We start from the raw sequence: 27,430 nt of genomic DNA on the forward strand, positions 1-27,430 counted from the left end.
TATTACATTTAATTATACATATTTTATTGTAAAAATAATATTTTAAATATTATTATATTTTATAGTCAAAAAAATAAATTTTTATTTTACATGGAACATATATTTATTAATAATCTTTGCAAAATCAGATTATTAATATTATTAAAATATTTACACTTTTATATGTTTTATTTTAGCTTAAAATATGAGATTATTAATAATACTATATTAATATTTTACCAAATTTATTTTAGAAAAAGATTTAATTCGGTTAATACGTGATTTAAGTAATAAGTATATTATTTTATCTACAAGTTAATATTTAATTCAATAAAATGGTAGTTTATTAATATTATATTTCTAATATTTTTAGTATATATAGAAATGATTTTAACAATTATTAGTACATATAAAATTATTTTAACAATAATATAATTCAAAAAATTACTATATCAATTAAATACCATATTGAGAATTTTATAATATTTATATTTATATTTACATATTATATAATTAAGAAATAAATGTGAAATGCAATACAATGATAGAATATATATATATAGTATAATGTAATGTTAGGGAGATAGATATGCAATGCTATGAAGATAAATATACAATGCTAAAGAGATAAATATGTAATGCAAATGGGAAATAGATATGCAATGCTCACAATGCAACACTATAATGCTAGAGAGATAAATATATAATGTAATGCAATGTTAAGAAGATAAATATGCAATACTTAAATACAATTTGACTATATTTTAATTTTCAAAAATATTAGTTTATTAATATTTATCCTTTTTTACAATTAATCATACATATGTTATAGTCAAAAATAATATTTTATTATTATAAATATTTATAAAATTATAATTATTATATTTTATAGTATTATAAAATATAATAATATTTTATAATATTTTAAATCTTATTTTATTTTACAATATTTTAAATATTACCATATTTTGTAATAAAATTTATTTACATGGAACATATATTTTTAATAATCATTCCAAAATGAAATTATTAATTATATTAAACTATTTACACTTTCATATTTTTATTTTAACTTAAATCATAAGATTACTAATAATATTATATCTTTTTCCAAAATTTCTTATTTTATTATTTTTAAAAAAGGTTAATATAGTTAACATTGTAAATATATTATTTATGATGATTTAATATTTAATTTGATAAAATATTAGTTTAGTTATTATTATATTTTTATGTTATTAATACATAGAGAGTTATTTAATAAGAAGATAATCTATAAAAAAAGTATTATATCAATTAAATACTATATCATTAAGAATTTTATAATATTTATATTTAACTATATAAAATGAAAATAATATTTAATAATAATACCTTTAAAAACGTGCTTAATTTAATGAAATATTAAATTATTAATATTTTATGCTGTTTAAATAAAATTTATTTTATTTAGTATAAAATAAAAGAATATGATAAGAGATAGAGAGTAGTGAGGGTGATAAATTATGATAAGATGTTAATAAGATGTTTGAATGAGAGAAGAGATGAGTAATGAATTATGATAAGATGTTTGAAAGAGATAATATATGGGTGATAAATTATAATAAGATATTTAAAAGAGTTGTAATCAAATCAAGGGTAAATTGATAATTGAGTTAGTATGTGATATAAAATATAATTTTGATAAATAGTACTTATATTCTGAAATATTTTTATTATAGTATTTAGTTGTTATTCTGGAATAAGTGGTTGTATTCTGAAATAAAGACTTTTGTTATTCCTGAAGTGAACAGGGAGCCTTAGTGAGTAGCTTTTCTGTCTAGGATCACATATAAGCATTCAATTAATCGAAACATATAACAACATTATTTGTTTTTCCTATCCTGCCTGATTATTGAGTTCATCAGCAGACTACAGAACCTGGCAATGCACTTAAATGAAAATATAGCTCTTGAAATGCTTATACATTCAGGATCTCAGCTACCAAGTGATGACCTGGTAATGCCAATATTTTGTGAGAAATTTATACAATATTTCCCTCAAGCACTAGAAATTTTTCAGCAAACTTGAATACAGTACAGTTTCTGTGATCTAATAGTGTGCATGCATCTCCACATCTAAATGCTGCAGATGCAGTTCATGGCCAGTATATTACATAAAATAGGGAAAAGTCATCTATGATCTCAAGCTAACAGCGAGTAAACATCCCCAGCAGGGTTGAAGATTTACAACCTACTCTGGTGCAAGAAGTAGTTCCTCCTGATCTTCATCATTGCACCTCCACTGAGAACTCTTTCATATGTTGATTTTAGATGCAGTATGTAGTATATTACAATCTGATAACTGATTCTACTATCACCGAGAAAGTCTCTGAACTTCGATGTCAGCATTTGATAGGACACATGCACATTTAACATTTACCCATCTTCCTCTCAAGTATGTCCTCAAACTTACTGTCTGAGACAGACAGAACCTGGTTCAAGATGAGGCTCACTCCGCATTCTCTCACTCTATTGTATCTAGGTTTTATCCTCGCCTCTAAGCTGTAGCCAAAATAATGAGGGAATTTGACTAGCTCAGATTTTGGATATTCCATAGTCAAGAAGAAGTTCCATTTTGGTATCAAGTTATCTGCCAAGCTGAAAGTATAAAGAGCTCCATATCTATGAACCATGGTACCAACATCCTTGATGCTGTAACCCCTCTCAAGAAAAAACTCAGTAACCGGCTTCAGGCTTGCTTCAATACTTAGACCAAACGTCTGTGGACACTTTTGAATAAGAGCAGTAACATTGATTCCCATGGACTCAAAGTATTCAGCTGTAGGCCTGAGATTATCATCTACGCTATAACTTATGATATGTGGGCAGCGGGTTAAAATCTTCCCAATGTTCTTTTCTGGAACACCCAGCTCAGAGAGGTAATCTATAGATGCCTTGACCTTCTGTCTACTGTAAGTGAGCAATGCAGGAAACCGGTATATTACCTTTGCCCACTGGCTCTTATCCACACCCATGTTCTCTAAATAAGTCATCATAGGTTTTAGATTGTCAGAGAAGCTGATGCCACATAATTGTGGCCTTTTATTAAGGATAGTTGGAATATCAGATGGCGGCACCCCCAGTTCAAGGAGAAGCTCCACCACTGGTTTGATTTTGCGATCTAAATTGTAGTAAGCAAAGGACGGGAATCTGCGGGCTATACCCTTGATCTGGTCAAGGTCCATGCCAAGGTCCATTAGGTAGAGAACTTGCTCAGGTAGGAGACCTTCAGAGTTTCGTTGACTGACTCGAGCAATGGCTCTTTCTTTCTTGGAGATTGGGCTGGTTACAACAATAGGAGGAGGAGCAGCTCTTTCAGTTCCTGGAGGGTTTGGAAAGTTCTCCACCACATCTGCTAAAAGGTCTCCATGTTCTTCAAGAAGGGCTTCTAGATATGGAGCAAGTGCACTTCTGATTTCAAGAGTGGTAAGCTCTCTTCCTGTAAAAGGAAAGCATGAGCATGTTAGTAGGGGCTTTGATAATGTTGACACCGAGATGCTAAATAAATAAATAATGCATATGTTTGAAATCGAACCTACTAGATATCGAGATTTATGCTTTATATGGAGCTTTGAGATGAGATAGTCAATAAAGCTATCTGATTTGTTAATGGTCCTTGAGGCCACTGCATTACTCAAACCCTGTTTTCGCAAGAACAATGATAGTACAGCTTTAGCCTCCTCTCTCTCTGCTGCCAACATGCATGAAGGTATTGTTGTAAAGTTGCGAGAGTTAGCAGCTCCAGGCTCATCTGTAACTGCATTTGCATATGGTTATATGAGTTTCTGAAGAGGGAAGAAAACAACTCAATACTGACAAAGAACAAAGTAGATAAATACGAGAAAGAGATTCAGGCAATCTTACATGTTCTTGCTTTGCACACAAAAATTTGATGGGAAATTTTATTTAGGTAAAGCCTGATATTAGTACAAAGAAAAAAACATGTTAGAACCAGTCAAACCTATACATGCAACAAAATTATATAACATCAGCACATCAATTGTGAAATTCTTTGTAGAAGATTCAGTTACTGTCTTAGCTGAGTAACTAAAACTGCTATAAGTCATGAGCTTTAATGATTTCATATTTTGGCCATATACCATATTTTCAAGTTGCTAATCTGTTGGTAGCATAAACAAAACAAGAACAGAAAACCATAAAATAAAACATATTATATATTGCAGCTATCACTGCTGCCAATGAGGGTCCTCATCCGCATCATAAGAGTAATCCCAACAAAAAGGACACAACATTAGCCTGAAGCAAATGCTTTGGCACACTCAGGAAATATAGCTGGTCATCTAACACTGGAGAGAACCTCGTAGAAAATCCGAGATCAATAACCTGTCTTACGGATCACTTTGTTGGTTTATAGATTTTATTTCATCTCAGCTAGATGAGAAAGTGGACACCCAAAAAGGGGAAAAGATATCAAGAAACAAATAGAAAAGAACAAAAAAATTATGATGGGACAATTCCAAAGGTCAAAAAAATAAGAATATCATCATAACAAAGATATCACATTACCACCTCCACGGTGAGAAATTGACAATTTAGTGAGCCATGGCACATCTATACAAATTGTCCTCCTAAATCCTTGATGCCAACCAATGCATAGGGCATCATATTCATTGAAAAGGTGCATGTCCCTATAATATGGACAATCAACCAATAACAAGAACCCAAATGGTTGATAAAGAAAGGAAAATTTGTGAGTTTAAGTGGAACATTGTAAGTAAAAAAAGAGGTGGAGCATTGTTGATTAAATTGATTCATTCGTCTAATAGTTAAACAAATTATTGACTCTTGGAGAGTAGGATCGGTGCCTCCAAACAACTTTTGGTATATTCTAGCCTCCCTGTTCTTGGTAACACATTCGGAAAGAGCAACTTGACTTACCTCCAACATAATCAACAACTTCAAAATGGAACCTTTTGATTCTTTAGCAAGTATATGATCACTAAGATCGAGCTTTCATCCAACAAAGTTAAATGGGGCATTAATAAAACAATAATCATTTCTTTTCTTCAATCCTGATTTTGAAAATGGGACACCCAAACAAAACTCAAACCACTCCAAGACCGGTGAAAAGTTTAGTTTTTTATTCCAAATTTCCCAGGAATTATGCTACGAAAGTCAGAAGTAGAAGCGAAAGAGGAGAGGAGATTGGACACGGCGACGAACCTGGAGATGGCGACGGATCTCGGAGGGACGAAGAGCCAATTCAGGGAATCCGGAGGAGGGATTCGAGCTCCGGCTAAAGGAGCGGAAGCAGGCCGAGCGCTCATGGGTGGAGAACGGGGACTTTGAGTAGGTGGTGAAGTGTGTGAAGAAGCTAGTGGTGTTATCACTGCTCTCCTTTTTGGGGGAGAGTAGTATCTCGGTATCCTATCAGGATTCGTGGAGGAAGAGCGTTAGATTGCTCCGAGTTATCTAAGCCAGGTGATATTTTTGTTCCATAAAAAGAAATAACGTTAAACGTATTTTTAACTACCTCTGCGGGTAATTTACCGCAAAAAGATTTTTAATGTTTTAATTGGCATAAATAGTCCCTTTCATTTATAGAATTATAAATTTAGATTTTTTAAAATTAATTTAGATTAATTTATCTTTTTTAATCTTAATACAGACATTTTTTTTAATTAGAGCCTATTTTTTTTATAATCGATGCGTATAAATTACATAAGTTATGCGTGATATTTTTGAAATCTTGATGTGCATATTATTGAAAATTGCAGCATATATTTTACATAGGTGATGCGTATATATTACATAGGTGATGCGTGATATTTTCTTTTTAAAATTAGAATGTATTTTTTATATAGGCGATGGGTATAAATTACATAGTTAAGATATGACAGTATTTTAAAGATTTGTTAGGGCTAAATCGATAAAAATATCCGGCCTAAAAAGCTGAATGATTTTTTGTTGCAAATTACCTCTTCCTCTACTTATATACATTTTTTATTATATTAAATCGGTCAAAAACTCAAAATAAGGGATTAAGGGTTAAACTATTCATCTAACTTAACATAATATATTAAATTACTAAAATACCCCTTTATGTCAGATTAAGTATAATTATGACGGATTACTCTCTCCTATCAATTTGTCTATTAAATAAGGGGTATCAAATTAGATGGAAAGTATATGGACTAGTAATTTTTATTTTGTCGCAGTGGAGTTCTATCGATCTTTGATTTTCTCATAGTTGATTTGATGTTTAGTGAATTGTTTACCATAGCATCGTGTATGTACGATTTGAACACTGTGAGTCGTGTTTCTTAAGTGAATTTGACCCAATTATCTAAGAAGACTTAGTAAGTTTATGATCTATTAATAAAAAGAGCTAAAGATAAACTATTTGGCACAAGTGGCTATTGATACTAGGGGTGTAAACGAGCCGAGCCTGAGCGAGCCGGCTATGGCTCAGGCTCGGCTCGAAATGACTTTTGAGCATTTTAATTCTGCTCAAACTTGGCTCAGCTTAACTCGAGCCGAGCTCGAGCTGGGCCAAACCGAGCCCGAGCCTATTATCAAGCCCTCGTTTCTCCTCTCTCTCACTTCTTACCACTCAGGTTACTACCCAACCCACGACCAGCAATGGTAGAGTAGAAGAATTGATGGATGTGGGAGTTGTGGGGGTTCGAACCGAGAAGGCCGTTCGAGCACAAGGAGTTCTGCACTCGTCTCTGCCATTAGGAGGATCCCCGTCCCGTCGTTGTCGCTCGTTCTGCTCTCCGAGACCTTAGCTTCGTTGATCCCGTGACGCCAGAGATCGGGACGTCGGATGGTGGAGGAGGAGGAGGGGGGTTGACGGTGGGGAAGGATGACGAGGAGGATTGACCATGGGGAAGGAGAAGGGTCGACAGTGGGGAAGGAGGAGGAGGAGGATCGACCATGGGGAAAGAGAAGGGTCAACGGTGGGGAAGGAGGAGGGTTAGCCGTAGGGAAGGAGGAAGAGGAGGATCGACCATGGGGAAAGAGAAGGGTCAACGGTGGGGAAGGAGGAGGGTTAGCCATAGGGAAGGAGGAGGAGAAGGGTTGACGGTGGGAAGAAGAAGGATTAGTTTTGGTGGCTTTGAGAATTTGATATATGAGCGATGGAGGGTGTTGGGATTTGTTGAGATTTGAGGACTTTTAAGATTTAGAGTTTGATGAGTTTATATATCGAGCCTATCTCGCTCAGGCTCAGCTCGAAATTAATATCGAGCCGATTTCAGTGGCTCGGACTTGGCTCAGCTTTGACCGAGCCGAGCCGGACTTGAGCTTCAGCCGAGCCGAGCTCAAGCCACTCTTCAAGCTAAGCCCGAGCCACTTCAAGCTTGACAGCCCAAATTATCCTTCCTAAGAGATATGATAATTATCATTAAAAAAACATAGATATGGAGGATCAATATGCAAATATTATAAGAAAAAGAGGAGTTTTCGCTAAATGTAGGGGGTGATGTGTAAAATGGAAACGGCACCTCTGCTCTGGTTCGATTCCCTTGCCTTTCTCCGGCTTCTACCAGTTGACGAATAATACAATTACCATTTCTTCTAAACCCTAACCCTAACCTTAACCCCTCGACTATTTCCATGGCGATTTGCCTCAGGCGAGCTCTCGCTACGAGGGGCCTTCTCTTCCTCCGAGCTCCTCGCAACTTCAGCACCCGCACCCTCTCGCCCTTCTCCCACCTCGTTTCCCATGGATGCGGAAGAGGAGAGCTTTACTCCATCGGAAGTGGTAATCGCTTAAGCAATGACTTCTTCTTCTTGAATCGAAGGGGTTTCGCCAAAGGAAAGAAGTCGAGTAAGTCGATCCCTCATCTTTTACTTCTGTTCGATTCCTTAGTTGCTCCTTTGGAATTAAAAGATGGTACCCTGCTACCACAAAAAGTTTACTATTTTGAACTCTTCTATAACGAAAACCATGTGGCGTGAAATAGTGCGCAGATGATGGAGAGTTTAGTATCACATCATGCAGAAGAACCTCCGTGGCATGTCAATTGCCTTGGGTTGGTTCTGTGTTAAGAACTCAAAATCACCTTTTGGATTGAGATGGTGCTTTTAATTAGTATAAAGTTAATTCTTCATAGTGCATTTAAGTCAGGGAATTGATTTAGGCTGCTGTAAACGTTTCACTTCCTGTCAGACAAGCTGCATAAGTATTTTTTTGTCGTAAATCCTTAATGTTTCACGAAGCACCAAGCACTTATATTTTTAGTCTTGAACTTGTGGGATTTTTTTTTTCTTATGTTCTCAAGTTGCATTTTGGTAGAGAATGAGGATGAAGGAGATACAGTTCAAGTTGTTCCGGATATAGGACCTACTGTCAAGTCAGGTGCTCTTTCACAGATGGAAGCGGCAATTGTTGCTTTATCACGAGAATTGAGTAAGCTAAGAACTGGAAGGGCATCTGCAGGTATTATTCTTAACAAGTATCAATAACTTTTTTAGTTGATTTTAGCTTTGTGACCTTGATGATTTCATACATGACTTTGCTACTTCTGTAGGTATGCTTGATCATATCATTGTAGAGACAGGGGGTGTAAAGGTTCCCATGAACCGTGTTGCTGTAGTTTCTGTTTTAGATGCACAGACTCTCTCAGTGACACCTTATGATCCTGATGTGAGTGAATTAGGAAGCTCAATCAATTCCTATGAATGCAAGTTGGAATCTTTTGCTTTATGTTTGTGTTTTGCATGTAGTCATTATTTGAACTAATTCTTCTTCTTCTTCTTAATTGTTACTGCATATTGACTAATGACTAATGAGTAATTAATTTCCTTGAAAACTGTTACTCTATGGAGAACAACTAAGAATACCGGCACTTCTTTTAGGAGATAAAAGATTGCAGATTGTTAAATCAGGACATAGGATGTCATTTTATACCTGCTAGAGTAACAATCTAGTAATCCAATTGATAGGAGTATTTCTAAAATATCTGACATAACTTGGAAGAGGTCTTGTTATTAAGAACTATGAGATTGTTGTTTTTTTAGTCATCCCATTGCTTTCTTGCAATAGATGCAGTTTGCATTCAATTATTTCCTAGTCCATTCAGTCTACAATATCCACTATAGTGCAGCAACTGAACAGATCCATAATTATGGTCCTCATGTCATGCTTTGGACCTTCGTTGAGTCCTCTCCATCATTATCTTTGGCTCAGCATGAAAGAGAGCAAGGCTCCATGTATGGCCAATCATGAGCCAGGTTGGCCAAAGAAATGAAAGGCAATTGTTAAAGAAAGATGAAGTTCTCCTGCGACTACGGTTTACGTTCATATCTTCATGTAGCCTATTTATAGAAAGGTGAAGTTCTCCTGCGACAATGGTTTAGGTTCATGAAGCTTGTTCCTCCAGCACATGGGTCTGGTTGCATCTTACTCTCTTTAACAATTGCCATTCATTTCTTTGGCCAACCTGGCTCATGATTGGCCAACATGGTGCCTTGCTCTCTTTCATGCTGAGCCAAAGATGCTTACACGGGGCATCATGTAATTTCTCTTTTGATGCTTGCATCTATTCATTCTAGTTAAGAGCATCAATCCTGCATTATTTATAAATTATAACTCACAGACTGGGAGATCTAGAGCTTTGTATTTTGTCAAGGATATGCAAGTTCAGCATATCAACAAGATGGCAAAGGGGAAGTCACCTCTGAAGCTTAGTTGAATGCTATCAATTAGAAGCCTTATGGTACAGTAGTGGAATGGCATTTAGTAAGTATTCTTTTCCAATAAAGACATGCAACTCATGGTATTTTCTGGTTGAAGCTATCGAGAACATCTTTTCTACTTGCACCCAATTTTTATGATTGATTTTTGTAGATATTCTGTTGGTTATTTGGGAAAAATATAGCTTCTTCATGAATTTTCCAGTTAAAGTATTCTTAAATAATAGTTCTTTCTTTATTTTGTCCACCAGTCATTGAAAGCGGTAGAGCATGCAATCATTGCATCCCCCTTGGGTTTAAATCCAACTCCGGATGGCCAACGAATTCTTGCAGCTATCCCTCCGTATGTTCCTCAAATTTTTTTTTCTATGAAGCATATTAGCCTCCTTTTCAAGAGCCAATGCTGCATTTCGTTCATTGCTTATTTTTTGTTATTTTCCTGTAAAAAAAGAAGTTTTGGTCTTTCTTTTTTTATCATTATAATTGTAACTTTTTATTTAATGTATTTCTGACTGACCTTCACATCACAATTCACAGGTTAACTAAGGAGAACATGCAGGTGAGACTTTATTGAGAAAGAAATGTTTTTACCTTTCCTTTTGCTCTTATCTGCCATAGTTCTTATTTGGCGTCAGTTCTTTTAGGCACTCTGTAAGATAGTTGCTAAATCTGCTGAAGATGTCAAACAGAGTATTAGAAGGGCACGTCAAAAGGTACTGTATAAGACAAATCTCTTGAATCTCTTTCTTCTTTAGTTTTTCCAGAAAAGTTTTTTCTTATTAGAGATGTATCCAACTATAAGATTCAGATCACCAGCTCTGATCCTTACAAAGTTGTATTTATAGCCTTATTGGTTTAATTTAAATGCTTTGATACACTTTTAGTTGTCAAATTCATGTTGACTTGATTGTTATTACTTATCGTTATTGAGAGTGTCTTAAAATGATATTAATGAACTTAGCAACAGGTGCAACACAAATGGAATTTCTTTTACCCAACCAGGAACTCTGAATGTCTGTTCCAAGATGAGTTTGGAGTAACATTGTTCTATTTTATCCCATAAATAGTTTCAGCCTGGGGTCTGTTTAGCTTTAGGTATTAAAGTTTAATATATATATTTTTTTGTGTAAGAAAACGTATCTTGGTGGTGTTTATTTTGTCTTATTGTACTCCCTTCTTACAAGGGTTTAAGAGCTCTCTTATGTACCGTTATCTTCAGTCCTTTATATTACATCCTTAAATCAGTGGCTTGAATTGACCAGTCAGGATTTCTATTCCATTACAAGGTAACTGTGGTACCTTGATACATTAGTCTCCAATGATCCCAGATATAAATGGACTTGGCTTGTACAAAGCTTTGATAAAATTTAAGGAATAAATTATTGAGTAGCCAGTAAGAGCCAAGCTTTATCTACTGCAGTCAAGAGTTTTTGTTTGTTTCTCTCTTTTCACTGGATGCAGCTTAAGTTATCTTGTGGTAATTATGCCACTCATCCAACATTGAAGTAGTAATAGTAGGCGCTAAAGGTTTATTGCATCATGAAATGTCAATTGAGATTCTAGCTGTCACTGGAAGAACCACCTAGACTGAACTCATATCTAAGTCCATGTTGATATTATTCTTTTGATGATTTCTATGTTCTTTTAAGTTTTAATTATTAATCTATTTTTGCGATTGAGCTTCATTTGGCTCTTTGGCTACCTTAGAGATGAACAAGAACAATTCCCTAATCAAAAGTAGTAATTTTCTTCCTTGTCTAGACTATTCCGATTTTTAGAAGACCTTCTGAAGGGATTGTGGCATACCTGCAGAAGAAAATGAAAATTTGTGATCAACATCGCAAAAGGCTCGTTCAATTTAATACCCTCAGGGGTGTGTTGATTGCTCTGGGTGAAGAAATCTAGGAATTAAGATGTTATTCCACAAGTAGGAAACCTCTGGACATCAGATAGCTCTTTCTTTTATGCTCCGTAACAACAATCAAGAAATCAGATTTTTCTTTGGTTGGAAATATGGCACCTATTTTTAGAGGGTTGGTCAGGTTGACATTGGTAATAAAATTCTGAGCCATTTTATCTTATTGTGCTCTAGATCACACCAAACTACTAGAATGCTTGATTCAGATCTCCCTTAATTTTGGCTTTTGAATGTAAGCTACATCAATTCTGAATACTATGATGTCCCACTTTTCCTTAAAAATCTAATGTGTCTACTTTACAGGCACTGGATTCGATAAAGAAAGCTGCTTCAAGTATTTCCAAAGATGATGTGAAGAGACTTGAAAAGGAAGTGGGTAACTGAAGCAAAACCTCCTTCATAAATTGTCTCTCTATATATCATTTAAAATACCTTACTCATCTTCTCCAGATTGATGATATGACTAAGCGGTTTGTCAAGTCAGCAGATGACATGTGCAAGGCTAAGGAGAAGGAAATCGCCGGAAGCTGAGCTGTTTCTCTTATGTTTAAAACTTACCTCATTGCATTCTTTTTCCCAGGATATATCATGGCAAGCTAGCAGTTTCCCCTTGGTTCAAGAGAGGGGTCTATATCATTTTAATAGGACTACATGGAAGTTTTGATCTCTGTAGGCTGTAGCAGAACATTTTCCTCTTGTTGCAATTTTGATCTGCAACTCCAGGGCTTTCCTTTTGACAAAAAAGTGGGAGAAGAAATCCTCCAGGCCTGTGATGAGTTTATCACTATCTACTGATAATGTTTTTGTGGAATAAGTCACAAGATGGAAACATTTATAGCAGTGTGTTTGATGGATTAAAAGGTTTCTCATGCTTTACCACAATTGGTTAAAAAACCTTAGCCAAGCTATTAGATGGTGTGCCTGTTGATGTACTGCTACCTAATTATAGTTGCATATCTGTTTATGTTTTCAACTTTTACATTGTTATAAAACTTTCTGCAAAGCAAGTTCCTATATTCCAGAAAGGTTGTATTTTTAAGAATTTTTTTTTTAATTTTTGAAGTTTGATTTGAAAATATATTCTCTATCTTTGATATTTAGTTGTAAAAAGTATTCTCTACTTTTAATGTTTGATTACAAAAAATATATTAAAATATTTATCAAAAACAGATTTACTTATTTTTTTAATTTTTTAAAAAGAGTTATTTCATTGAATTGAGCAACTTCATTGAACTCAATTTGTACAGAGATTTATAGCACACCCAAATGGGAAGCTCGTCTGATTATTCTCCTTGCGGATGTATCCAACTGTATTGTGGATTGTAGTCATTTTAAATCATATCCTATATTGCATTAAATTTTATCATTGTCAAGTATTTGCAAAAACAATCATGTTGGATACAAACGTATTTAAGCCTAACCCTAACTGGTGTTTTTGACCATAGTAAGTCTCACATTTCAAAACTTAAATTCGAATCTAGGCCTCAGACCTGACTAAGTAAAATTGCTGAATCGAATAGTGACTTTAAAATATAAGTCACTTAATTAGAAAATAATTTATAAGAAAATTAATTTGTTGTATAAATTGCTAAGTAAAGCCACTGAAAGAGAGAAAAACGGTTGAAAGACGTCGACTTCTATATAAGTCGCTAAATTGGAAAGCGGCTTATATAAATCACTGAACCGGACAATGACTTTCTTTTAAGTAAATTAGATTTAGTAAGTGAAGCAAATTATGTGTAAGTTGCGGACATGATAAGTGATTTAATAAGAAAAGTCGTTGTCTTATTCAACGGTTTTGTTGAGCTAGATCTAATATGGCAAAACTCACATAGATTCATATTGAAGTTTTGAAATGAATTGGATGCATAAAAAATATGCAAGAGACTTAATATGATAAAAAACTTAGCATAATAGTATGTTTGGTTGATAAAAAGTAGGGAAAGAAAGTGACAACTTTCTGAAAGTCTACAACTTTATCACGTTTAAATTAATAAAAATAGAGTGAGAAGTAACTCACACTTTTCTAAAATTATTCAACTTCCGTCGTTTCACTTTCTATATTAAAAAGAGAGAACTGTAATTACTACACTTTATTATTAATTGTAATAATAACTGCACTTACTTCTAATAAATAATCTTAAATTATTAGTGTTAGTGTTCCATAAGACAACAACGACAATTCTTATCAACCAAACACACTCTAAATCTATTTTATGTACTTATAGCTAAATTCAAGCTAAACTTAGCAAATATTCAAATAGACAATAAAAATGTTGAAACCAACAAACATCAACATGCCCAAATACCAAAGCACATTAAATTATAGCTATAGATGTAAAATTTAATACATATAATAATAATAATATGTTGGGTCGGATCGACTCATTAGAGGCCTTATTTAAAGATTCTATTTTCCTACCACTTTTGTGCAAAAGATATTTAAATAGTTAGCATTTTGACATGCTAATTCTAATGCTCAAATTCTAGAGGAACTTGGATCAGAGTTAACTCTATCACAAGCATTTCATACATATCACTAGTTCTGGGAGAACAAAAAGAAAATTGGGCATCTCTTACATTTCTTCTTTACAGTATGCATTTTCTATCCCAAACATTAAAATCCCAAATAATAATTTGGTAGTTAAAAAAAAAAATAATTCCACAGATTATTTTAATAAATAAATAAAATTAATAAAAAATTTGGTTAGATCCGCCGAAGCGGGTAGCCTTAACCGTATGTGTGAACAAGAAAGCCCGAAGGCTTGTTCCCGTCCCTGTCAGGGGAGATGCCAACCGTCTCTCCTTTCAACGAACACAGTTCTACTCTGCCAAGGGTTATATATATGGTGGAAGATGTGATTATGCCTTTCGATGTGGGACTAAAGTTAGTTGATTTCTCTTTGCCCTGCAATTTTGTGCAAAACACCCTGGCGAAAGTCTATATTTGAGCCGGAGTATGGGGCCCATAGCAGCAGTCCAGCTCAGCCGACAAAGATAGGACTTCCGTAGAGAGATGATAAGGATGAATATGATATTGACATGACATGTATGTATAATTTATTAAACATTTTGGATTTTTATGCGAAATTCCATTTTTTTTTTAATTTTTAATATATTGTCTCTCATTATTACGTAAAATATGATGAATATATCGCGGGTCATCGAACCCCGCTATAAATAGAATCTTTGCTGGCATGAGCTATAATAAATGTTGCTGACGTCTTTGCCAAATTAATCAATCCTCGTCATCTTCTTTGCAATATTTATATTAAACACTTGAGGAGTTTAAAATATCATTACAAAAAATAAATAAGAATGTCTATGTCAAAAATAAGATATAGTATAAATATAATTAAGTTGAACAATTAAATTAATTAAAAAAGAACTCTAACAAATAGTAGAAAAGCAGGGTCTAAGATGAAAAAGGCCAGTAAATGTTAAAGCATTCCCCCCCACCGCCCCCATAAAGAAAGATGCTTCTTTGTCAGCTCTTGGCTGCAAATTTATTCTTCCACCAAACTTGCCTGCCTGCACTTTTCTTTGGAGTCCTCCCCCACACCTCACAAACATCCAAGCAAAGCCAGCCATCAATACCTGCTTGCATTGGGATGCAAACAAAGACTTGAAGGGTACAGCTAGGAGAACTCCAAAGGATAAGTTTTCTTGTTTGTTTGTTGAGTTTTTGACCAATCTATCCCTCTTTTGTACTTTATTTACCTAAATAAACTACTTCTTCAAACTATATAACAAAATAGGTTTTCAAGCACTGTAGTCCTAGATAAAACGGTGATAAGTTCAACGTTTTACTTTTAAATATAAAACACCGAAGAGTTGAGCATTTTATCTAGAAAGAACTAGAAAAAAAATTAAAGTAAATTTATAGGAGTTACGGTCTTTCTTTTTTTTTGGTGATTCGGAGTATGAGACTCTTTCGTATCTTCATAACGATATATTTTATTTCTAAAATAGATAATCGAGCATAAAGTTACTACGTTATAAACTTTTTCTTTATATCTTTATCTTTGTCATTCTTGTTTAATATATTTTTAATAATAAAATGCTTAGTTTTTCAGCGTTCTATATGTATCTTTTTTCAGTAAAACGCTGAAACATCCAACATTTTTTTTAATAAAAATGTTGATTAGATTGGCATTTTATTTTGGGCTAGATTGGGTCAGATAAAATACTTAATAGTTTAGGGCTACAGTGAAATTGATCTTTTTGGTATTAAGTTTAGGGTATAAGTCATTTTGGTAAAAAAATATTTGAAAACCGGTTTAGTTTGGTAAAACTATTTTTTAAAGTGTGAGGTTATAAAATTATTTATCCCAAATTAAATTTTTTTTTAAAAAGAAACTATATTAATCTAAAAACATGTATTGAATTTGATACCTGGGATATTTCTATTCAGTATAGCTAAAAGATGAGGAGTAGATAGTGCCCAGACCATAGAAAAAACCTTAAAACTTTCCAAGTTTGGCTAACTAATTAGCTGCCCAATTAGTCTCCCTGTAACAATGAGGCTATCAATAAATAATAAGAGGAGAAAAGCTAGAAAATGTTTGAGAAAAAGTCATTTTTAGATCATAAGGTTATAATAGAGGCCACAAATTTAAATCAGTCATTTTTGTATCAGGATTTCTTTAGCTATGAGTAAAAGAATTATATAATTTTCAAGTATACATTGATGAATTCAATTAAATTTGTCTTAATTTTTTTTTGCCGCACATAAAACATTCATCAAACCGACATTTTAAATGTTTGAGTAAGACACTGAACTGGTTAGCATTTCTTCTTCTTAGATAAAACAATGACAAATTTAATATTTTACTGGCATTTACTGTGAAACAGACCATCTTTGGTACTAAGTTGATTGGCGGTCTATTTCGGTAAAAAAAAAGTGATCACTTGTATATAACATACTACTTTATAACATAATTATGGTTTATATTTTTGCAATTTATAAATCGAGTCTATAATTTAATAAATATGTGTGAAAAATACCCTAGGTTAGATTTAAACTAACACTGTGCAAATATTCCGATAAGTAGAGATATTTTATTTCTAAAATAACTAAAATATTCTTAGTATGACTTGGCTGAATATATTTTCATAATTTTTTAGTACAGTTAACTTAACTCAAAGATTTAATTAAGTCTAACTACTTGATCTAACGACATAATATTTTCTATACATATTCGTTAAATCATAGAACTCGATTTATAAATAATAAAAATATAAAGTGTAAATCACAATTTTATTAAAAGACATGGTATTATATATGCAAATTTACCAATAAAAAAAGAAGGGTTAAAATAGGGCTAGTTTGGTCAAAAAACTCTCCATCAAAACTTAAACTTTGCCATGTTACCCAAGGCAATGACTGCAACAACAACAACCTAAAGGCTAAGCTTATAAGAATGTCATGTGGGCCTTCTTGTCTTCCATCCCTTATTATTATCATTAATGCTGATTAAATAACTTTTATTGCAGTAAGTACATGCACATGAAGATGAGAGCAGTGAATTGGGCACTAAGCTCATGGTACTACTGATCAAACAATGGGTATTGGAAAAATAAATATTCTATATATTTTAATAGATTTTTTCTTCTATAATATTCTAGAGAGAAAAAAATTAATTGTATTTTAACTATTTTGTAAATAAAGCTATTTTATTATTATTATTATTATTATTTTGTAAACAGAGTCATCTAATTACTGAAAAAAAAAGTCAAGCCACACTTATTAACCATAAAACTAAGTCAATCTTCTTAAAACATTCTGAAAACTAAATAAAAACAGAGTAAATTTAAACCTTCAAAAAAGAAATGCTAAAAGACAAATAAAGTATTAGTGCATTACAGTGATATTTGGTGATTAGTGTAGTGCTGGTGAGATTAGGCAAATAGAGATCAATCCAACAGTAATCTCACATTTGGGGCTCATAAAAAACAGTGTCTTGGAGAAAACATTCCAAGGAACACAATCTCCAAAGTTGAAATCTAAGCACTTTTCCCCTCAAAAGCATTTGCTAATCAAATCTAATCAGAGGTACCACCTTCCCTTGTCTTCCCAATGTCTGCTGAACTCTTTTTAGTTAAATAACGGTTAGTGTTTTTGAATTCCACCCTCGTATATCTATCTCATCGGCACCCCCTTCCAGGGGATCAAACGGTCCTCTCGCAAACGGTCAACAATATCGAGAGGGAAATGATAAGGACGAATTCGTAAATTTGTAAAAATAGAGGGGATTAATTATAAAATTATTGTCCTTTTTTGGCCGTCTCCATTAGTATATCCGTCTCCTGCTCTATAGTCACTTGGTGAGGGGGGGAGAGAGAGAGAGGTCCAATAATGGCGAGAGACGGATGCCGGTCTTCGCAGGGTGAGGCCATGTGGTCTTCTTAAATGCTCTTTTGCGCCCATTACCTACCTCTTTACCTCCCCTGTTCCAGAACCCACTTTGCGGAATCCAGAGATTCCAAAGGAGGACATCTCTTTGGCTTTTGAGAAGTTGCGGCCCCTTTCTTCTTCTGCAAGCTTCTGGGCGAGGAGATCTAGAGGAGGATATATCAGATATCTGGGTTTTGTGGAGTTATTCGCGTTCTTTGGCCAAATTTTTGTGTTTCTGTCGGTGGGTTTTTCTCCAACTTGGCTTCGAAGTTCAGATTTTGAGGTCTTAACTCGTGAGTTGCCGAGGAGTTCGTGCATTATTCTGTATTTATTTGCAACTACATCGCTTCTTCCTTCTCGGGTTTGTGGAGTTTGGCGAAAAGTTTGTTTTTTTGTGATGAGGGATAAACTGAGCGCAATTCTGACCCACATTGTCACAGTTTAGTTTTTAAGAGGCAGATATAATTACCCTGGGCACTGTTCTTCTGTTCTTTTGCCATCATAACACATACAGAGACTTCAATGGCGTGCCCTCTTCAGTTCCTCGTGGTGACCTTAACCTGTTTGTTTTTAATCCCGAGAAGTGAGCAAATACAATCTACACATACCCAGTTGTTGCTGCAGATGAGGAAACAGCTGGAGTACCCGAGACACTTGGACGCCTGGAATAACACCGACGACCTTTGCTGGACACAGCCTTCATCAGTTCTTAGCGTCACCTGCGAAGGAAGCTTTGTGACGGAGCTCAAAATTGTGGGCGACAAGCTTAGCAAGCTTGATAAATTTAATGGTCACTCAATACCCAATCTAACTCTCTCAGATGCCTTTGTTGTTGATTCCTTTGTTACAACCTTGACAAGGTTGACTACACTGAGAGTAGTTATTCTCGTTTCTCTGGGAATTTGGGGCCCTCTCCCGGACAAAATTCACCGTCTGTATTCTCTTGAAGTGCTTGATTTGAGTTCCAATTTCCTGTATGGTTCAATCCCTCCGAAGTTATCTGCCATGACAAAAATTCAAACACTGACGTTAGATGGGAACTACTTCAACGATACAGTTCCTGATTGGTTCGACTCATTCTCGAACCTCACTGTTGTGAGCTTGCAGAACAATCGGTTGAAAGGGTCCATACCGGCATCCATTAGCAAAGTTGCAACTCTCACTGAACTTGCTTTGCCGGGCAATCATATTTCGGGCAAGATTCCAGATTTGAGCAGCTTAACGAGCCTTGAGATGTTGGATTTGAGAGGCAATGAGTTAACCTTGGAACTACCAGTGATGCCTAAAGGCATGGTGACCATTTTACTCAGCAAGAACTCGCTGACCGGTGAGATTCCTCAGCAGTTTGCAGAATTGAGTCGGCTTCAACACCTTGACCTATCATTTAACCTTCTTCAGGGAACTCCACCTGAAGGCCTCTTTTCTCTTCCAAATATTAGTTATTTGAACCTGGCATCTAATATGCTCAGCGGGTCTCTTCCCAGCAGTATAACTTGCAGTAGCCAACTAGGCTATGTTGATTTATCTGCTAATAGACTAGTTGGTGACATACCTGCTTGCCTGACGGAAAATTCGAACAAGCGGATTGTCAAGTTAAATGAAAATTGCTTGACTGTTGACCCTAAGAGGCAGCATGAAGCTAGATATTGTCAGGACAGTCATACGAAAGAGAGAAGCTCCAAGAGCAAGGAAGTAGTATTGCTGGTTGCAGTAATTGGAGGAATTACCTTCATTGTGCTCATGGGTATGCTTGTCTTCTTGGTCTTCTGCAGACAAAACTGTCGGAGAGCAATATCAGAACAGCATTTATTGCCAAAGTCCGTGCAGGATAATTCAGCCACAGGATTTTCCTCTGAGCTTCTTGCAAATGCAAGTAAGTATTCTGCTCCAGAGAGATTCTCTATTATTCTTAGTCGGGATCATTACATTTTGCTGTCGCCCATTCATGTACCTTGATGTTTTGCAATTCCTCTGCATATTGATGTCAAATTAATAGAGAAAGTATAATTTTTTTAAGAAAATTATTAGAGGAATTTTTTCCCACCGTAATGAATATTAAAATATCAAAATTACCCTTCTCCTTCCATTAAATTTACTCACTGTATTCTATTCTTCAAATTTAAAACAAAATGCACTTTCAACATCTTCTTTCCTCTCCTATCTAAGATTACAACTTACAAGCCTTAAATATTAATTATTATCTATTATCACAATATATCTTCCTCTAAATATATGATCATAGAATTAAATTATTTAATCATCTTAAAAATATGGATAGAAGATTCATATTTACTCAAACAATGAGATTATTAATGTCATAGGGGTATTATAATAAATCATACTTTCTCTTTTAAATGTAGATGGAAAAGTTAACAATTACACACTAGTCTAAACTATATGGGACAAAGTGATACAAATGGTTCAGGAGGTAGTTTGATTTTAGACATAACCACAAGAGGGATTTTAGACATAACCACAAGGAGGTAGCCGCACTGTGTAGTAGCTACTTATCTATATTTTGGAAGGATTAGGTATGCTACAAGTAGGATGAGCCGATGAGGTTAACATAACTTGTTATATCAAGATTCTCAACTCTGGTTTACAGCCTGCTTTTTTAGTTGGCATAGGTATGACATAATTCTTGTCCACTAAGCATTACTTAAAGATGTTTATGCCAAGAAACCGATATAATTCGTAGAATAAAAATCCAAGGGGTTATAAAACCTGCCTCCTTTGTAGAATAGGAAGTGATTTGAATGGAGAAAAGATGAATGAAGATTTATAGGGTTTTCAACCAGATGGAGAATTTCATTTATGCATTCAAACAGATTTATTCTTCTTTGAGATCTAAGATTTGATTATATGCGCTTGCGTTCAATTACTTTAGGACCTACAGGTCTGTCAAGGGGTTGACATGCTTCATTAGTATTTCCATACAAGAGAAATTTTCGCTGAAAAATGGTGCATTTATGATACATTTATAACAGTAGCATGTTTCTCAATTTTGTTTCTTTTCCTAAATATTTATTATTTTTCTATTTTGCTTTTTTTTTAATGAATTCAGGGTATATTTCTCAAGCTGTGAAGCTAGGGACACAAATGCTGCCTATACATCGGGTTTTTTCTGTGGAAGAGCTGAAGGAAGCGACCAAAAATTTTGAAAGGTCAGCATATATAGGCGAGGGATCACTTGGAAAGGTGCTTACTAATGAACTTTTGAGTCTTTATAGGTGAATCGACATTTATATGCACCAACATCTTTTTATAAGTGCATGAAGAATCAAGGAACCACATAAATGTGAATGCCGAAACCGTATGTTTTAGAAAAGTTGGCTCCCTTTACTCTCTTAATTTCAAGCTAAGTGACTTTGCATACCCTCGCTTGTATCTGGCTAATCGAAGAAGGAATTTCCTTCCCTTGTCACGGTTTGATAGTTACAAAATTTATTTTGGTTAGTAAAATTGATAAATGATGCCATGCTATCGTTGTGACGAGATATTGATGTTTCCCCCTTGGTGATGTCAAGTTATTTGCAGCTATCTTTAAACCTTGGTGCATGCAGGTACTCAGGTTTTCCGACATATCTAATGTTTGCAACCTATGACTAAAACTGAATCAACCAATTTATGTACAGATATCTTTGTCAGCCTTTATTTAATCAAACAATTGATTCTCCCGACCTTTTTTTTTTCTCAAGCTAGATGCTTTTGTAATGCTTCTTAAAGGTTTCCAATAATATCACTGTAGTCTGTTGGAACCCACTAAACTGACCATCATAGGGAAGCAGCCATCTCATTTACCATCTGCGCGACTTCTTTGCATGACAACTCACAGTTTCAGCCCTCAGTTAGATCTTAAATTTGATTATACTTTAGAACCTCCCTACCCATGAATATTTCTACCTTTCTCCTTTTGCTTATTCCTTACCTCCACTTCTTTACCTCACTCAGCGTTACTTTGCAGTATCTTTCAAGGCAAGTTGAAATTCACTTTTGATTACCTTGCTTTGGAACTAATAAATGATAGAATTCTCATTGTCTGGCGATTGACCTGAGATATCCCAGATTTGCAAGAATTTGAAAATTCTGCATTGTCATAACCTCTTCCTTCACACACCTAATCACTTTATATAATTTTGGCTTTGTTACATTTTTGTGAAAAATGTTCGCTATTTTACTGTGGCCTACTTACTTGAATGCCCTCTCTTCACCTCTTTGGTCCGCAGATGCTTGATCATTTGTTTGTTTCATCGATCTTCTTTATGCAAACAAAAGAATGGAAAAGGGGTTTGGAATGAAATGATTTATTACAGAATGGCTTCGAGGAAGGAGGAAAAAATAAGGATGATTGAACAAAATGAAAAGTCAAACAAAATACAGGTCATAGTTCAAAAGAAAAAATGGTAGATAAGAGCTGCAAAAGAGGAAAAAAGCAAAGAGAGAATGAGAAAAGATTTATTAAAACAGGGAGGAAGAGTAACATGGGTCATTCATGCAGATGGTAAAGGGTGATGCAATCAGGATAACGGTGCTGTTTTGAGCAATGGTAGAATATTAAACAAGCTACAACAATAAACTTCATCTTTCCTTTTTCCTGCCTAGGCAGACTGTTAGCTTTCAATAAACATGCAGTTTAATAATGCTCTTCTTTCCTTTTCCATCACATCGACATGGTTTACTAATTCTAAAAAAAAGTCAAGTTTACTAGCATACAAAATATATTTCTACAATAACGATAAAAATTTGAGACCAGTATTGACAATTTACAGGACTTGCATAACAAGCTTAAGTAGTTGCACAAGAAAAAAACTTATGCCTTCTAGTTCCTGTGAATTTTTAGACCTGAAAGCAGAATATGGTTTCATGGAACAGCACAAAATAAATTTATTCAGTGAATTTCATCTTTCAAGTTTGGAGCAGTCATACAAATGTGGCATATCAAAGTTCTATTGGATTTATCTTAATAGGCATGAAATTAATAGGTTGATTTTAGTCTTAAGTATTAGGATAACAAAAGCCATTGTACTTCATATTGGCATTATTCCTCTCGTTTTTTTTATGCTCAAAATTTTCTAGATTAGGTTCATATATTTGATATCCATGTCATATTTTTCAGCTCTACAAGGGGAGATTGGAGAATGGAACTTTTGTTGCAATAAGATGTTTGGCATTGTTCAAGAGACATTCAATTAGGAACCTCAAGCTTCGATTAGATCTGCTTGCAAAACTTCGCCACCCAAATTTGGTTTGTCTCTTGGGGCACTGTGTTGACAGCACACTAGATGATTCAAGTGTGAACAGGGTTTTCCTTGTTTATGAGTATATACCTAATGGAAGTCTGCGGTCTTTTCTTTCTGGTAGGGAGGCTTCTTCCCTGTTCAACTAATGCGCATGGTTTTATCTTTGTGTTCTGGTCTTGATGCTTCTACCTGCAATTTCGTACAGGTTGCAGCCCGGAGAGGGTTTTGAATTGGTCAGATAGATTGCAAGTCTTGATTGGCATTGCAAAGGCAGTTCATTTTCTACATACAGGGATAATACCTGGTTCCTTTAATAATCGACTAAAAACCAACAGCATTTTGCTTGATGAGCACTTGATAGCAAAATTGAGTGACTATGGGTTGTCTATAATTACTGATGAGATTTACAAACATGAGGTCGGTATACTTTGACAAACTGAGGATCCTCTGTTAAGCTTATAGCTTTAATGTAGCTTCAGTATTTCAGAACGTGCTTTGTCTATATAAAATTCCACATGTATTTTGACACTCACTGTCTATTGGTTTCCAGGCAAGAGCAGAAGGTCAGAAAACAATTCAAAGCAAATATGCAACACCGTGAGTTTCTACAGAATATTTTTTGTATGAAAAAGTTACCACTTTGGTCTCCACATAAACTACTCCAAACATAAATCTGTCCAACATTGCTTCCTCTCATGAAAATGCACAAAATTTACATGATATTATTTGTAGTTTAAGTAGTTATCCATGTTCACACTACAGTACTATGGTACATTCAGTTATCCAATCTTAAGATTAGATAACCTTTTTCTTTACCAAGCACTGGAAAACATAATAGTATGATTCTGCAAGAGTAGCTTCCTTGCATTATTACACAAAAAGCTGTTGTAACTTCAGTCACAGTGCTTCTTGGTTATTTTTCACAGTAGTAAGCTCTTGTTACATAAATTTGATACATGGTTATTGTCTCTCTAGGGAAACGGTCAATTTGGAGGATGATGTTTATTCTTTTGGTTATATCATACTCGAAATGATCACAAGACCAGGACTACTTGGAAAAGAAGATTGCTTATTAACTGAATTGGTATGCCTTCTTTCTTCATAATGCTTTTATGTATATAAAAGAATAGCATAATACAGCAGAGTTTTCTTGAATTGCATGAATGTTCTAATCTTCTATAAATCTATCCAGAACCTACCAATTAATACATGGTGAATTTTCCTCATTACCACTGAGCACCCCCTAGAAAACTGTTACACATAAACCTGTTCTGGGACAAGACAGCACCCCTTAGAAAACAGTTACACATTTGCATGCCAAGTTGTGGAGTTGAATTTGACATCATGTTACTTCCGCATATGTCAGGTCCAAAGAAAAGAATGTTGGATAGAAAAACCCGCTCTGATACCACGTCAAAGTTGAGATGGCTCATCAATCCCGAATGATTTACATTTTTAGGTGTTAGAGACCCTATATATACACAAATGACGAGCCCCCCTATTTTGGCACAGCGAGCTGGGTATTTGCATGGTACATGCTGCAGTACATTAGTTTCCTAGTCAGCACTACGAAGAAATGCATGAGTAACCATGTTAAAAAGCATGATAAACATTGTTGGTTACTTAACGATATAAGTTTTTAAGTGGATTGATTATCTAACATAGTATCAGAACAAGTCTTTTTTAGAGATCATGGGTTTAAACCTCGCTAGTCCACCTATTCACTATTTTGGTGTTGTGTGGTGGGGTTGCTCATCTTATCATTAACTACCTATCAACATGTATAGGGGCTGCATGTGGTGAGGCATCTTAATGTAGATGTGGAATTTGCTTTTTGAGATTGTATAGTGGTGGATATTGCATGCAATCTTTTCTGTTGGGATTCTCATTCATGTGGAGAACAATCAAAGACTTCGGAATTTGTTGAATAGAGAAATCATCGAACTAGTAGGATCTAGTAACTTATGATTTCCTTCTTGTGGCAGATTACTGTGGCATAATTGCTAATAGTCTAATAGTTATATTGTTTTCTTGAAAATTCTCCATATTCTCGAACATATTTTCATGTTGTTTCCAGTCCTTCATTACTCTCTCTCCTCCTTTTCCAATTTCTCCCTTCTTTGACTCTGCCAATGTCATTGGGATAGTGGAAGAGAAAACGAGTGATATTTAATGTAGGGAACAAGATAGAAACAAAGCATGGCAGGGCAAAAGAAAAGCTGAGAAACTACTGTGGTTCATGATTGTTTATATTTGACAACATCTTCTGAGATTATAATAAAGAACTGGGTACAAAAAGGCTTCTTTTATGTTTCATGCTTATATAACCTCTCTTCTTTTCGTGGTGCAAAGATGATCTTACTACTATTCCTTTTGTGCAGACTAAGTCAATATGCAGACAGGAGGAGCGAAATCACGTTCTTAATCCAATTGTTATCGGTACTTCCTCACAGGAGTCTCTGTCAACTGTGATCTCCATAACCACCAAATGCTTGTCTTCTGAATCTTCTACCCGCCCTTCCATTGAAGAGGTCTTATGGAACCTGCAGTACGCATCACAAATCCAGGTAACAGCTGATGGTGATCAGAAATCAGAAGTTGCTTCCCAAGCATGATGCAGAAACAAAAGTTGAAGCCTGCAGCTTCACATATTTCGTGATATCCAGACAAGGATGCCAATTAAGTACCACACTCCCACAGCTTGGAGATATTGTTCATCAATCAAGTGTAGCAATTGGGAGATACTATAACAGGTTCATTGTCTATCAACGTGTTTCCCACGACCTCATTGATGTAATTTGTAACATAAATGTTGTTGTCATTGCTTGCAATGAGGCAAAGCCTTCTCAACGGATTTATGTACACTGTTGTTCAAATGTATCGTGTGCCTTTTTCTGAAGAAAAAAAATAAATTGTGGCTTGTATGAGTTTGTTTGAAGTAATAGTAAGTCCTTTGTCAGGACAATAAAAAAGCTTGCTCTAAACTAATTTAAGAATATTGCCGATGTTTGATTCCTGATTGAAAGGATACAATTCTCAAGTTGTAGAGCATTCAATGAAATCTTACATCTATTTGACGGGATCTTGTGTCGACTTCTGATGCTAAGAACTTCATGAGATGTAGGAGCGTTATGTGATGGAAGAAAGTTCTTCAAAGAGAAACTTTAAATTTAACTTCAATGAAACTAATGCAAATTATTTTATTCTCACAAAGAAAAACTAGAGGAAATTACAGTTTAACTCTGGTTTGGCTCAATTTCAATTTATGCATTTCAAACTAAAGCAATCTCTGGTTGAAGAATAAAAGACTCATATCCATGAATTAGGGATCATGTATTTATAGTTTGTAGTCAAATACTACCTAAATATAATATAATTTATATTATGATTAATATCTCCTTATGTGACCCCTAATCTATGTTTTCCTATTCCAATTTGGAGTTGAATAATCTACCAGTCACCAAAATATGATAAAATATAATTAAATAAATTTATAGATTTTAGAATGTAAAATTATGTATATTCGAGTTTAATGTTGGTCAATGTTTCTTTAAGACTAATTCGTCCTTCGCAAATTGCCTCTAAAACAGTGGACGTACAACTGGTCACAAAAAAATGCACCACTTTGGGAATTCAACCGATTAATAGTTTTAATTTGAAGGCATCATTTCTGAACTGTATCAGATAGGGACATGCCAGACAATGTGTATGCATGTGAGTTAATTTGCATAGTATTTCTTTACTCACAAAATAAGTATATTTTTAAGACCCAAAGCCCATGAGAAATTTGACACTTATATATCATACTAAAATTTCTCAAATATTAAATATAGTACTAAACTCACTTTTTTTTTAATTTTATTTCTATTGACATGATACTCACTTTAAAGCCCATTTTAGTTCACTTCTCTTCATGAATGAATAAGTGAATTTATGACATGAAAGTACTCTTTGAGATCTTTTAATTCCACTATTAATCTATTATTAATAATGTGTGAACCTCACTTAAATATGAGCTTAAAAGTTAATAGAATATTCATATCAAATATATAATATTTCTTGTAATAACCTAGATCTTAAAAATAAATAAATAAAGAAATAATAATAATAATAGCTATTTAATTGCACGAGCTTGTGCCATGCTAGTGGGCACGCGCTGAGGGCGCCACGCGCCCCCCCAATCGTCGACCTG

General features: G+C 34.6%; 3 protein-coding genes and 1 non-coding gene across 4 annotated transcripts; 2 read left to right on the forward strand and 2 right to left on the reverse strand.

The window, feature by feature from the left end:
• Nucleotides 1-1,928: 1,928 nt before the first annotated feature.
• On the reverse strand, nt 1,929-5,428 carry LOC140758408 (transcription termination factor MTERF5, chloroplastic). The gene is made up of 4 exons (XM_073094558.1): nt 5,205-5,428; nt 3,885-3,937; nt 3,556-3,777; nt 1,929-3,459 (listed from the first exon to the last, which is right to left on the reverse strand). Exons 1-4 carry the CDS (start codon nt 5,306-5,308, stop codon nt 2,390-2,392), a joined length of 1,449 nt encoding a protein of 482 aa, XP_072950659.1. The 5' UTR covers nt 5,309-5,428; the 3' UTR covers nt 1,929-2,389.
• Nucleotides 5,429-7,496: 2,068 nt separating this feature from the next.
• On the forward strand, nt 7,497-12,626 carry LOC140758510 (uncharacterized). The gene is made up of 8 exons (XM_073094707.1): nt 7,497-7,815; nt 8,284-8,427; nt 8,519-8,634; nt 9,935-10,026; nt 10,221-10,242; nt 10,328-10,396; nt 11,905-11,973; nt 12,052-12,626. Exons 1-8 carry the CDS (start codon nt 7,602-7,604, stop codon nt 12,130-12,132), a joined length of 807 nt encoding a protein of 268 aa, XP_072950808.1. The 5' UTR covers nt 7,497-7,601; the 3' UTR covers nt 12,133-12,626.
• A 1,670-nt stretch (nt 12,627-14,296) lies between these two features.
• LOC140758549 (U6atac minor spliceosomal RNA) lies at nt 14,297-14,420 on the reverse strand. The gene has a single exon (XR_012104130.1). It is a non-coding gene; the product is annotated as a U6atac minor spliceosomal RNA (small nuclear RNA).
• A 3,489-nt stretch (nt 14,421-17,909) lies between these two features.
• LOC140758297 (probable inactive leucine-rich repeat receptor-like protein kinase At3g03770) lies at nt 17,910-26,249 on the forward strand. Its single transcript, XM_073094397.1, has 7 exons — nt 17,910-19,871; nt 21,063-21,196; nt 23,115-23,355; nt 23,444-23,655; nt 23,789-23,835; nt 24,214-24,322; nt 25,620-26,249. The coding sequence occupies exons 1-7, from the start codon at nt 18,521-18,523 to the stop codon at nt 25,851-25,853; spliced, it is 2,328 nt and encodes a 775-aa protein (XP_072950498.1). The 5' UTR covers nt 17,910-18,520; the 3' UTR covers nt 25,854-26,249.
• Nucleotides 26,250-27,430: the final 1,181 nt, after the last annotated feature.

Source organism: Typha angustifolia, chromosome 3, assembly GCF_048772165.1.
Source record: "Typha angustifolia cultivar Huaian chromosome 3, ASM4877216v1, whole genome shotgun sequence".
NCBI lineage: Eukaryota > Viridiplantae > Streptophyta > Magnoliopsida > Poales > Typhaceae > Typha > Typha angustifolia.